Source organism: Anomaloglossus baeobatrachus, unplaced genomic scaffold (genome assembly GCF_048569485.1).
Source record: "Anomaloglossus baeobatrachus isolate aAnoBae1 unplaced genomic scaffold, aAnoBae1.hap1 Scaffold_98, whole genome shotgun sequence".
Taxonomy (NCBI): domain Eukaryota; kingdom Metazoa; phylum Chordata; class Amphibia; order Anura; family Aromobatidae; genus Anomaloglossus; species Anomaloglossus baeobatrachus.
The window spans coordinates 159,580-173,868 of record NW_027445382.1 but is presented as its reverse complement, the minus strand read 5'-3'; the positions used below and the strand labels follow the sequence as shown (position 1 = coordinate 173,868).

General features: G+C 52.6%; 1 protein-coding gene across 1 annotated transcript in view; it reads left to right on the top strand.

Annotated features, from left to right (window-relative positions):
- LOC142289579 (uncharacterized) overlaps positions 1-14,289 on the top strand; it is a 128,122-nt gene that overhangs the window by 59,917 nt on the left and 53,916 nt on the right. The window contains 1 exon segment of the mRNA XM_075333599.1: positions 6,500-6,687. Coding sequence (XP_075189714.1) covers positions 6,500-6,687 — 188 coding nt within the window.

Here is a 14,289-nt window from a genome sequence, read left to right as displayed (position 1 = left end):
AATACGCGTGCCTTTCCCGTCCCCTGGCTGACCCAGGGGAAGAAAAGTCCTCTGAGAGCCATGACTTGTTCATCTTGGTTCTTTTAGAGACACAGCGAGGGGACTCCAACCACAGTCTCCCTCGTTGCCACTAACTGGGCCACACACACCCCACTTGACTGGCATCGGTTGACCCCCCCTTTTGACAAAGAAAAAGATGCTTTGCATGAAGCACTCTCAAAAATACGCGTGCCTTTCCCGTCCCCTGGCTGACCCAGGGGAAGAAAAGTCCTCTGAGAGCCATGACTTGTTCATCTTGGTTCTTTTAGAGACACAGCGAGGGGACTCCAACCACAGTCTCCCTCGTTGCCACTAACTGGGCCACACACACCCCACTTGACTGGCATCGGTTGACCCCCCCTTTTGACAAAGAAAAAGATGCTTTTCATGAAGCACTCTCAAAAATACGCGTGCCTTTCCCGTCCCCTGGCTGACCCAGGGGAAGAAAAGTCCTCTGAGAGCCATGACTTGTTCATCTTGGTTCTTTTAGAGACACAGCGAGGGGACTCCAACCACAGTCTCCCTCGTTGCCACTAACTGGGCCACACACACCCCACTTGACTGGCATCGGTTGACCCCCCCTTTTGACAAAGAAAAAGATGCTTTTCATGAAGCACTCTCAAAAATACGCGTGCCTTTCCCGTCCCCTGGCTGACCCAGGGGAAGAAAAGTCCTCTGAGAGCCATGACTTGTTCATCTTGGTTCTTTTAGAGACACAGCGAGGGGACTCCAACCACAGTCTCCCTCGTTGCCACTAACTGGGCCACACACACCCCACTTGACTGGCATCGGTTGAGCCCCCTTTTGAAAAAGAAAAAGATGCTTTGCATGAAGCACTCTCAAAAATACGCGTGCCTTTCCCGTCCCCTGGCTGACCCAGGGGAAGAAAAGTCCTCTGAGAGCCATGACTTGTTCATCTTGGTTCTTTTAGAGACACAGCGAGGGGACTCCAACCACAGTCTCCCTCGTTGCCACTAACTGGGCCACACACACCCCACTTGACTGGCATCGGTTGACCCCCCCTTTTGACAAAGAAAAAGATGCTTTGCATGAAGCACTCTCAAAAATACGCGTGCCTTTCCCGTCCCCTGGCTGACCCAGGGGAAGAAAAGTCCTCTGAGAGCCATGACTTGTTCATCTTGGTTCTTTTAGAGACACAGCGAGGGGACTCCAACCACAGTCTCCCTCGTTGCCACTAACTGGGCCACACACACCCCACTTGACTGGCATCGGTTGACCCCCCCTTTTGACAAAGAAAAAGATGCTTTTCATGAAGCACTCTCAAAAATACGCGTGCCTTTCCCGTCCCCTGGCTGACCCAGGGGAAGAAAAGTCCTCTGAGAGCCATGACTTGTTCATCTTGGTTCTTTTAGAGACACAGCGAGGGGACTCCAACCACAGTCTCCCTCGTTGCCACTAACTGGGCCACACACACCCCACTTGACTGGCATCGGTTGAGCCCCCTTTTGAAAAAGAAAAAGATGCTTTGCATGAAGCACTCTCAAAAATACGCGTGCCTTTCCCGTCCCCTGGCTGACCCAGGGGAAGAAAAGTCCTCTGAGAGCCATGACTTGTTCATCTTGGTTCTTTTAGAGACACAGCGAGGGGACTCCAACCACAGTCTCCCTCGTTGCCACTAACTGGGCCACACACACCCCACTTGACTGGCATCGGTTGACCCCCCCTTTTGACAAAGAAAAAGATGCTTTGCATGAAGCACTCTCAAAAATACGCGTGCCTTTCCCGTCCCCTGGCTGACCCAGGGGAAGAAAAGTCCTCTGAGAGCCATGACTTGTTCATCTTGGTTCTTTTAGAGACACAGCGAGGGGACTCCAACCACAGTCTCCCTCGTTGCCACTAACTGGGCCACACACACCCCACTTGACTGGCATCGGTTGAGCCCCCTTTTGAAAAAGAAAAAGATGCTTTGCATGAAGCACTCTCAAAAATACGCGTGCCTTTCCCGTCCCCTGGCTGACCCAGGGGAAGAAAAGTCCTCTGAGAGCCATGACTTGTTCATCTTGGTTCTTTTAGAGACACAGCGAGGGGACTCCAACCACAGTCTCCCTCGTTGCCACTAACTGGGCCACACACACCCCACTTGACTGGCATCGGTTGAGCCCCCTTTTGAAAAAGAAAAAGATGCTTTGCATGAAGCACTCTCAAAAATACGCGTGCCTTTCCCGTCCCCTGGCTGACCCAGGGGAAGAAAAGTCCTCTGAGAGCCATGACTTGTTCATCTTGGTTCTTTTAGAGACACAGCGAGGGGACTCCAACCACAGTCTCCCTCGTTGCCACTAACTGGGCCACACACACCCCACTTGACTGGCATCGGTTGAGCCCCCCTTTTGACAAAGAAAAAGATGCTTTGCATGAAGCACTCTCAAAAATACGCGTGCCTTTCGCCTCCCCTGGCTGACCCAGGGGAAGAAAAGTCCTCTGAGAGCCAGGTCCACATTGTCAGTGGACAGACACGTGTGCTTATCTGCCAGCAGACCCCCAGCAGCACTGAAGACAGGTTCCGAGAGAACGCTGGCTGCAGGACACGACAAGATCCTCAAGGCGTACGTGGCGAGCTCAGGCAATTTATCCAGATTGGAAGCCTAAAATGAGCAGGGCTCAAGTTGCACAATAATGGAATCGATGTTTCTTTGCATATACTCATATATCTGTGTGTCTCCCTCTTTTTCCTTGTCCAGCTGTTTTGTTTTCACATGAGTATATGTCCTTGTCACTTTCCCATGTGTTTGTGTTATGTTGTGAGTTGTTTGTCACCTTTTGGACACCTTTCAGGGTGTTTTCTAGGTGTTTTACTGTGTTTGTGATTGCCTGCCATTGTTTCCTATGGGCTCGAGTTCGGTTCGTCGAACGTTCGACGAGCCGAACTCGAGCCAGACCCCCCGTTTGGCGAACCGCCTCGAGCCGAACCGGGACCGGTTCGCTCATCTCTAGTCGCAAGATGGATGCAACGCAAGACCATCCGTTGCTATCCGTAGCTAATGGAAGTCTATGAGGAATAAACCGTTTCCTGCAACGGTTACTGTAATTCCTCAAGGCGGCGGATAGCAACGGATGCCGTTTAACGCAAATGTGAAACTAGCCTTACAGAGGTCAGATGTTTCCTACAGTTCTTGACCCAGTTAGCACACACTGCAGCAGGGATTTTGATTCACTCCTCCATATAGATCTTCTCCAGATCTTTTAGGTTTCTGGGCTGCATTGCGTTTCAGTTCCTTCCAAAGATTTTCTATTAGGCTTAGGTCCTTAGTTGCCCTGTCTGTGTGTTTCGGGTCATTGTCATGCTGTATGGGGTACTTTGCACGCTGCGACATCGCTACTGCGATATCGTCGGGGTGAAATCGAAAGTGACGCACATCCGGCACCGGTAACTATGTCGCAACGTGTAAAGCCTAGATGCGCCGATAAACGATCTCAAAAGCGTCGTAAATCGGTGATCTGTGTAGCGTCGGACATTTTCATAATGTCTCACCAATTGGAGATTCGATGTTCCTCGTTCCTGCGGCAGCACACATCGCTGTGTGTGAAGCCGCAGGAGCGAGGAACATCTCCTTACCTGCCTCCATCGGCTATGCGGAAGGAAGGAGGTGGGCGGGATGTTTACGTGCCGCTCATCTCCGCCCCTCGGCTTCTAGTGGCCGCCTGCCGTGTGATGCCGCATGACCTGCCACCTTAGGAAGGAGGCGGTTCGCCGGCCAGAGCGACATCGCAGGGCAGGTAAGTGCGTGTGAAGTAGCTATCACAAGATATCGCATGTGCGACGAGGGCGGTACTATCGCGCTTGGCATCACTAGCATTGGCTAGCGATGTCGCAGCGTGCAAAGTACCCCTAAGACTCAGCCACGATCCATCTTCAATGCTGTAATACTAATTCTAGTTTGGTCTCACTTGACCACATGACCGTCTCCCATGCCTCTCTGGATTATCCAGATGGTCATTGGAAAGATTCAAATGAGCCTGGATGTGCCGGCATGAGCAGGGGGACTGAAGAATTTTAATCCATGAAGGCATAGTGTGTTACAGTAATATTTGAGAATGTGGTCCCAGTTCTCTTCAGGTCATTGACCAGGTCCTCCTGCGTAATTCTAGGCTGATTCTTGACCTTTCTCAGAATGATACTTACCCCCAAGAGGCGAGATCTTGCATGGAGCCCCAAACCGAGTAAGATTGACAGCGCATGCAGCAGAGCATTGGGAGGTGTGCGCGCTGCAGAGCATTGGGGGGCCTGTATGCGACAGAGCATTGGGGCGTGCGTGCGGCAAAGCATTGGGGTGGGGCGTGCGTGTGGCAGAGCATTGTGGGCGGGCGTGCGGTAGGAATTTGCGGGCTGGCATGCATGCAGCAGATCATTGAAGGCGGGCATGCAGCAGAGCATTGCTGGTATGGGTTGTGCAGAGCGCTATGTAAGGAGCACTATGCAGCTGTCCTTGGTGACACTAGATATTAGGATCATTTTGCGCTCACTAAGAAAATGGCTCCGCACTGTGATCCTTAACTTCATTCTCTGTTATCCTTTTGGAAACACGCAGAACAGAAGGCGGAGGGGACATCACACACATGGGCAGATTACACCCACTTTTACTGCAGTTGTAATGTGAGCTAGTTATACAGTACAGTAGGTCTACAGTAGGATTTCAGCAGCTGCTCCCCCTAGTGCTTAAAAGTAAAATATCAAACATTTTATTTTTCTCTAGTCACCTTCCACGACAGCACACAGGAGGTTACCTCTCTACCCTAATAGGGACAGGAAACACAAAGAGGTTAAATAACCCCTTTTCCACCTCTCATCTCCAGTGTTGTTTCCTGTCCCTATGGGGCACGAAAAGGTGACCTGCGGTGCTTCCGTGGCTAGTGTTGAGAACGTCGCATACATACTTCCTTACCAATCGGGCAACTGAGGTCTGAGCAAACTCGCTTCCTCCTCTATTGCTGCCTCTGTCTCATTCAGATTTGGGACCCGCCTGCCCCTCCTGCACCTCTTAGAGCTAAAGGTGGGTAGGCTGACTCGCCAAGGGCCTCCTTTAGCTCCTTGGCACCTCCTATCTCACGGACGATGGCTTTGGGGCGAGTAGGAAGTGACGTCATCAGGGGTTCCTTGCCAGCGTCACTTTCAGATTTCATACGCATGCGTGATTACAGCACCGTGGCGGTAAACCAGGCGCCCCCCCGACCGATGGTAGAGGTGGAAACACCCCATAGTGGGAAGCTGGGATATCATCCGGACCGCATAAAGATCTATGTCAGAGCACTTTCCAGGCTGGACTGAGGATGGAGGGAGATCGCTCTACCCACTCTGCTTCTGTGGAGCCCAACACAGCCCCCGATTCAGGGAATATACTGCAACTTGGGGGAATAGAAAAGTAAAGAATCTGGCTCAACCGTGATAATTGTTGCTCAGAAGTCAAAATTTAACCAAGAGAGAGAAAAGAACTTCAGCACTCAAAAGGAAAACAGTGGCAAATGTGTTTCTTTTGATAAAGATTGTTTTTATTAATGGCTCTTCATATGAAAAAAGAAAAGCGAAAAAACAGTTGACGTTTCGGCTAATACAATAGCCTTTCTCAATAAACTGTCTATATATACAGGGTATAATCAAAAAATTATATGCATGGAAAAACCTAGTCACCAGTTTAACAATTCCGTGGAATGTTATGAGAAGGATAGCAAGAGTCTGCTCTTGAAATCAGTCGACGATAATCATGCAGTAGTGAGATTTATGCGGTCAGGAAATGACCTGTTATGAGAAAGATAGCAAGAGTCTGCTCTTGAACCCAGTCAATGGTAATACCAGTGATGGTATCTAGTGAGCACCTGATCCAAGGACAGAGTGAAGAAGACTGGTGATGAGGTTTTCCATGCATATTTTGTTTTATTATACCCTGTATACATAGACAGTTTACTGAGAGGCTATTGTATTAGCCGAAACGTCAACAACTGTTTTTTTCCTCTTTTCTTTTTTCATATGAAGAACCATTAAAAAAGCAATCTTTTTCAAAACAAAACACATTTTCCACTGTTTCCTTTTGAGTGCCGAAGTTTTTTTTCTCTCTCGCAACTTTGGTGAAGGTCAGAAGAGATAAGAATGTGGCTTCCAAGAAGGAGAAGACCTCCAGCCGTAAATGTGTTGTGTAGCAAGAGGCTTCCTTCGGGCCATAATAAGAGACTATGCCAACCCTGTACTGACTGAGTAGTCAGAGAGAAACAACCCTCCCTCATTGAAGAGTTAAGAAGCCTGGTACATCAGGAGGTTCAGTCTTCCCTAGCATCCTTCTCCCAGCGTCTTCCCATTGCAGCCGCAGCACCCAAGAAGAGGAAACTTAGCCTCATGGAGGAGTCAGAGTCAGACTCTTTAGAAGGTCCATCATCACTACCAGATGAGGTCATAGAGGAGAAGGTATCTCTTCAGTGGATAAAGTCGAGAACAAATATATCTTCTCTATAGATGAACTACTGGGAGCGGTGCGGGATACTATGGGGGTTGAGGAAAAGAAATCGGCCAGGTCAGTACAGGAGGAAATGTTTGGGGGTCTAAGAACCCAAAAGAAAGTAGGATTCCCGGTGCATGAGATCATCAGAGATCTGATTCTCCAGGAGTGGGAAGCCCCAGAGAAGCGCCTTATCATTCCTTGGGTACGCGTTGGGTGGGCTTACGGTGGGCGATGCTGCACGTTTAAGGGTACTTTACATGCTGCGATATCGGTACCGATATCGCTAGCGAGCATACCTGCCCCTGTCGTTTGTGTGTCACAGGCAAATCGCTGCCCGTGGCGCACAACCTCGCTTACACCCGTCACACATACTTACCTTCCCTGTGACGTCGCTGTTGCCAGCAAACCGCCTCCTTTCTAAGGGGGCGGTTCGTGCAGCGTCACTAAGTGGCCGTCCAATAGCAGAGGAGGGGTGGAGATGAGCGGCCAGAATATTCCGCCCACCTCCTTCCTTCCTCATTGCCGGTAGATGGAGGTAAGGAGATGTTCATCACACATAGCGATGTGTGTTGCCGCAGGAACGAGGAACAACATCGCTACTGACCAGACAACGATTTTTCATAAATAAACGACCTCTCTCAGACAAACGATTTTTGCCTCTCTTGTGATCGTTTAAGGTTGCTCCAGCCTGTCACACGCTGCGATGTCGCTAACGACGCCGGATGTCCGTCACAAGCACTGTGACCCCGAAGATATATCGTTAGCGATGACGCAGCATATAAATGGCCCTTTAGGAAGCTTACACAGGGCAGGGCGTGTAGCTCCATGTTGGAGGGCCCTACACTTGCCGATACTGCATGATGGGGCCACATCCGGGGTGGGGACTATAGGAACGAAGGATGAGGGCACATCCGGGATGAGGACTGTAGGATGCATGGATGGGGGTACATCCGGGGTGGGGGCTATAGAAGTCCATGGCTTATCATATTTCCTTCAGCAGGATATATGTTTTCTCTTCCTCCTTTATGGAGCTGAAATCCCGGGAAGATATCATAGTCTCCTGAAGTGAGTGTCCCTCACTGCTGAGTGTCCCTCACTGCTGAGTGTCCCTCACTGCTGAGTGTCCCTCACTGCTGAGTATTTGGTGCAGTGTAGCAGGAAGTGGATTTCATCCTCCACAGCCTCCAGGTCACTGTGTTGGCACAGTCTGTCCTCCCTGGGCTTGTAGCTCTGCTTGTGTTGGAATTGATGGCTAGACTGTGCGCACTGAGTCTATATTGGCTCATAGTCCTGCGGTCTCTGGGAGTTTCTCCAGATATGGAGCCAGTCTGTAGTCTGGTATGTGGACAGTTTCTGTGAGGTGTTGATATTGGTCCTCCAGTCACTGACACCTCTCCTGGCCCTCGTCTACCGTCTTCCTGATTCTGGCTTTTGTCAGGCTGCTGTGATTTTTCATTTTGTCCAGTTGAATTTGGGAGACCTGTGCCAAGGGTCCTGTTTCTTCTGGATCACCTATATGCATCGGGGCTTTATGGTGATGGGAGCGTGGATTGCTATTTTGTAGGTGAGTCCGACATGACAGTGCGCTCTTCAGAACTGATAGATGTAGAAGGAATCTGCCCAGCTCGGCCTGACAGGCTCTATTGGAGGTGCTTCGATGGACCTGGAGAAGGTGCTTATAAAACTCCAGGTGGAATATTTCTGTTTGGGCTGGAATCCCACCTTGACCAATCTGGGTAAGTGTGAGGGCCCCAGACTTCACTACCGTGCAGGAGGATTGGGGTGATGATAGAATTGAAGCTTTTTAGCCAGACCCTCACTGGTGGCTTCAGATAATAGTTTCCTTTGGATGGCATAGCAATCTGTATTGCTTATTTGAACCATCCTGACTGGTGAATTTCTATGCCCAGGAAGGTGTATTTGTCCGTTCCTGTATAAGCGCAGTTGTTTAGGACAAATGAAGATGCTGGTCCGATCTTCTTTTGTCTCTTCTGGAACTCTATGGTGTTGGCTTCCTTTAGATTGATCGGTAGCGCCAATGTAGAGCTGAATTTCTCCAAGATTTGTAGGTTGTCTTGGATGCCTTTCTCAGTTGGTGGCAGCAGCAGAAGGTCATCTGCATAGAGCAAGAATTTCACCTGGGCGTCATGGAGGGTAAGACCTGGAGCTGTGGAACATTCCAGAGCAGTGGCCACTCATTGATGTAAATATTGAAGGGTGTTAAGGCCGCTTTACAAGTATCGATATATCGTACAATCGCATATGCGATCGCACCCGCCCCCATCGTTTGTGCGTTTCGGGCAAATAGTTGCCCGTGTCACACAAAGTCGTAAACCCCCGTCACACGTACTTACCTTCCAAACGACCTCACTGTGGGCGGCGAACATCCACTTCCTGAAGGGGGAGGGACGTTCGGCGTCACAGCGACGTCACACAGCAGCCAGCCAATAGAAGTGGAGGGGCGGAGATGAGTGGGACGTCAACATCCCTCCCACCTCCTTCCTTCCGCATTGCCGGCAGGATACAGGTAAGCTGTGTTCATCGTTCCCGGGGTGTCACACGAAGCGATGTGTGCTGCCTCGGGAACGATGAACAACCGACGCCCAGAAGGACGTTCTATTTTTTGAAAATGAGCGACGTGTCAACGAGCAACGATAAGGTGAGTATTTTTGCTTGTTCACAGACGCTTGTAGCTGTCACACGCTATGATATGTCAAACGATGCCGGATGTACGTCACTAACGACGTGACCCCGACGACATATCGTTATATATATCGTAGTGTGGCGCCCTGGACAAGCCAGGGGCCACAGGTAACTACATCACCACACCCTACACCCCGGTTAGGCACATCAAAGCCAGACACAAAACCCTTGTTGCCTTCCTCCAGGGGATGATGTCCACACCAGGGGGTGGAGCCAGGCGGTAGGTCTCCGCCCACCGAGGAGTACAAAGTCCTGGAGGAGGGAAAGCAGTCAGTTGAGTTTTCAGTTGGAGTTGGAGTTGTGAGGTGAAAGTGAGCAGAGGTGAAGTGGCAGTAGAGCAAACTGAAGTTGGTCCGGGTGTGCGGCCCGGACGGAGCAGCAAGGTTGGCAAACGGTGGTGACCGTCTGCAGGAGAGGCCGATTGGAGCTTGCCGTAAGGACCGTGGATGGGCGGTGGCCCGGCGGTACCGGACCGGTACACAAAGAGAAGCCAGCACCACTCGGCAGGGCGTTTCGGACCCCGACCAGGCTTTTAGTCGCCAACAATTGGTCAAATCCGTTAGCGAAGGGGACCTCCTGGGTTTCCCAACAGTCAAGTCCCGTTAGAAGACAACAGTCCAACCGTGAAGGGGAGCACAGCCACCGCCAAGGCAACCGTTCCCAGGGCCAGCGCCTGCGGGCAAAAGGGTGTTAGGGCCAGGTGGACGGGCAGACCCAGGAGGTGGATCCACTGGGCCGAACTCCTTGATAAAGGCAAGGGGTCCGGTAGCCGGAGCACTACGGGTAGCAGGACAGTCCGTGCACAAGAGTGGAATGGAGAAGTCCCTGGGACCACGGAGTCACTGATGGTAGTCCGGGTGACGGAGCTCAGGTTCGGAGGCCGAGATGTAGTCAGGCAGAGTCCGGAACCGATGGAGCGAGAGGACGGGTCACCACAGGGATCAGAGATGGAACGGACTGACGGGATGGCAGATAGTCAGCGGTCGGGAATCGGCAGGACCGGATGGCGAGGCAGGAGCGGCTCTAGAAGAGAGATAGGTAAGTATGGCACAGAGACACAAGGAGACCTGACTCCTAGCTTAGGAAACACGAAGAACAGGCCCCGCCCACTTGGACACTAAACCCCTTTATACCCTGTACCTGTGTGCTCAATTTCCTGTCAGTGGACGCTGGCCCTTTAAGAAAGGGTCAATGACCGCGTGCGCGCCCTAATGCGCATGCGCGAGGCCCGGGTGCCAGAAGCCAGGGCAGGGAGCGGTGAGCAGGAAGCAGGAGAGCCGGGCTGGGGCTGAGTAGCCGACGGGCGCCGGGAGCGGGGACCGGGCCGCCTGGAGACCGCAGGCAATGGAGGCTGGAGACCGGGGAGAGAAGCAGGGAAGCCGGGGAGCGTGACAGGTGAGCCGGGGAGCAGAGCAGGGGACCCGGAGAGCGTGACAGTACCCCCCCCCACGCCCCCCTCCCCGCAACCGGGACAGGAAGGCACGGATCAGAGGAGTACCCACATTCTCCCGGGGCTCCCAGGATCTATCCTCAGGACCATACCCTGCCCAGTCTACCAGGAAGAACTGTCGGCCCCGTACGGTTTTCATGGCCACGATATCCCTTACCGCATAGATGTCATCATCGGCAATAGGAGGAGGAGCCGAACTGGCAGCAGCGGAGAAGGGACCAAGGACAACCGGCTTGAGCAGGGAGACGTGGAAGGAGTTGGGTATCCTCATCGTGGCCGGGAGCTGCAGTTTGTAGGAGACCTCATTGATCTTGCTGAGGACTTTAAACGGCCCGATGTAGCGAGGACCCAGCTTGTAGGATGGTAGCTTCAATCAGACGTACTTGAAAGCAAGCCAGACGAGATCTCCTGGAGAGAAACACGGAGGGTCCAGACGCCTCTTGTCTGCGTGTCTCTTCATCCGCAGGGAAGCACTTCCAAGGGACGCCTTGACAGAGTCCCAAATCGTTGCAAAGTCACGGGCTACAGCATCAGCAGCAGGGACATCCGAGGAAGAGGATACAGGTAATGGGACGGAAGGCTGAAGTCCGTAAACGACATGGAAGGGAGAGCTGGAGGAGGACTCACTGACGTGGTGGTTATGGGAGAATTCAGCCCAAGGAAGAAGCGTGGACCAGTCGTCATGATGGGCGTTGACGTAGTGACGTAAGAAGGAGGTCAAGATCTGATTGACTCGTTCCACTTGGCCATTCGACTGAGGATGGTAGGCTGAAGAAAAGTCCAGAGTCACTCCCAGATGTTTGCAGAGGGCCCTCCAGAAGCGGGAGGTGAACTGAGTTCCTCTGTCGGACACAATGTGTGATGGAAAGCCATGCAAGCGGAAGATGTGTTGTATATAGGCGTCAGCGAGTTCCTGGGCAGAGGGCAGTCCAGCCATTGGGACGAAATGAGCCATTTTGGAGAACCGATCCACCACGACCCATATGACTGTGTGTCCGGAGGACAGGGGCAAGTCCGTAATAAAGTCCATCGCAATGTGTTGCCACGGAACTGAGGGTATAGGCAGAAGCAGAAGACAGCCATATGGCAGATGTTTGGGCGTCTTGTTCCTGGCACAAGAGGAGCAGGCTGAGACAAAAGAAGCGACGTCCGTGCGAAGGGATGGCCACCAGTAATGACGTACAATCGTACTCCATGTTCTCTTCTGACCAGCATGGCCGGCTGTTTTCGAGGCATGGCCCCAATGCAACACTTTTTGCCTGTCAGTCTCAGAGACATAGGTCTTCCCGGGCGGTATCTGGGCCAGGGTGACAGGGGCCACCGGAATGATTTTACTAGGGCAGATGATGGGCTGGGATGTCTCCTCCTCCTGTTCCATGGGCAGGAATGACCTGGACAAGGCATCTGCGCGTACATTCTTGTCCGCAGGTCGGAAATGGAGCTGGAAGTCGAACCTGGCAAAGAACAAGGACCACCTGGCTTGCCGTGGGTTCAGTCGCTGAGCGGACAGCAGGTATTCCAGGTTCTTGTGGTCCGTGTAAATGATCACGGGGTACACTGCTCCCTCTAGAAGGTAGCGCCATTCCTCCAGAGCCAGTTTGGCTGCCAATAGCTCTCGGTCACCGATGGTGTAGTTGCGTTCAGGCGCTGAGAAGCTCTTGGAGAAGAAACCGCAAGTTACCATCTTCCCGGAGGAGGACTTCTGCATGAGCACTGCTCCGGCTCCCGAGGAGGAGGCATCCACCTCCAAGGTGAACTGTCGGTTTAACTCCGGACGGTGGAGCACAGGGGAGGAGGCAAATGCCCGCTTCAGAGAGCCAAACGCGGCGTCGGCCGCAGGTGACCAGTCCTTTGGATTAGCCCCCTTCTTGGTCAAGGCGGAGAGAGGAGCAGTCAGAGCCGAGAAGTGAGGGATGAACTGGCGGTAATAGTTTGCGAATCCCAGAAAGCGTTGGATTGCCTTCAGTCCAGAAGGAGGAGGCCAGTTGAGAATGGAAGAGACCTTCTTCGGATCCATCTGCAGTCCGGTATCGGAGATGACGTAACCCAGGAAGGGAAGAGAAGACTGCTCGAAGACACACTTCTCGTACTTGGCGTACAGACGATTTTCCCTCAGTCGTTGTAGTACCAGCTGCACGTTCTCTCTGTGGGTCTGGAGGTCCGGAGAAAAGACCAGGATGTCATCAAGATACACCACCACACAGATGTAGAGAAGGTCCCGGAACACGTCGTTCACCAATTCCTGAAAGACTGCTGGTGCGTTACACAGGCCGAAGGGCATCACACAGTATTCATAGTGCCCATCACGGGTATTGAACGCGGTCTTCCATTCGTCCCCAGAGCGGATGCGGACCAAGTTGTAGGCACCCCGAAGATCCAACTTGGTAAACACACGAGCTCCTCTAAGCCGATCAAACAATTCGGGGATGAGCGGCAGGGGGTATTTATTCTTCACGGTGATTTGGTTCAATCCCCGGTAGTCAATGCATGGGCGTAGGTCGCCCTCTTTCTTCTTAACGAAGAAGAAGCCTGCTCCAGCAGGAGAGGAGGATCTCCGAATGAATCCCCTTGCCAGGTTCTCTGTGATGTAGGTAGACATGGCCCTTGTTTCGGCAGGAGACAGCGGATATATCCGTCCTCGAGGTTGTGTAGTTCCCGGGAGCAGGTCGATGGCACAATCGTAAGGACGATGTGGCGGCAGTACCTCTGACTCCTTTTTATCAAAGACGTCCGCGAAGGACCAATAGGCCGAGGGCAGTCCCGGTAGGGACTCTGGAACCGGAGGTCGTCGGATGGGTTGAATCGTCTTCAGACAGTTCTCGTGGCAAGAGGAGCCCCATCGGGTGATTTCACCAGTACCCCAGCTGACTGAGGGTTCGTGTGTCCGTAACCAGGGGAGTCCCAGCAGGATTTGATGAGACATGTGCGGGAGGACGTAGAGAGCGATGTTCTCGGTGTGCAGGGCACCGATACGTAGTTCCACCGGCTTGGTGATCCACGAGATGGTGTCAGAGAGGGGTCTCCCATCCACAGAGGCAATCACGAGGGGTTTGTCGAGTGGAGTAACAGGCACCTGGTACTTGTCCACCGTGGCCTGCTGGATGAAATTGCCTGCTGCCCCGGAATCGAGGTATGCCTCGGCCGTGAACCGCGTCTCTCCCATTGTCACTTGAACTGTCCACGTAACCGGGTCTGAGAGAGTCCCAGCACCTAGGGTGGCCTCTCCTACCAACCCTAGGCTTTGGAGTTTCCCGGCCTCTCTGGACAGGAGCGTAGAAGGTGTGTGCCCTCTCCGCAGTAGAAGCAGAGGCCCTTGGCGAGCCGTTCTGCTCGGCGTTGTTCAGACTGCCGCAAATGGTCGATCTGCATGGGCTCGTGGACGGAGACACCAGATGACGTTGACTGAAGTACGGCGGGCTTCTGCGGTGGAGAGGAATGCCGTATCGGACATCTCTCACGGGACACCTCTTTGGATCGTTCCTGAAAACGAAGATCCACTCGAGTCGCTAGGGCAATCAGGGCATCCAGGGTGGACGGCACATCACGACCAGCCAGCTCATCTTTAATTCGACCCGAGAGGCCCTCCCAGAAGGCGGCGGTTAGAGCCTCATTGTTCCACCCGAGTTCCGAGGCCAAGGTGCGAAAACGGAT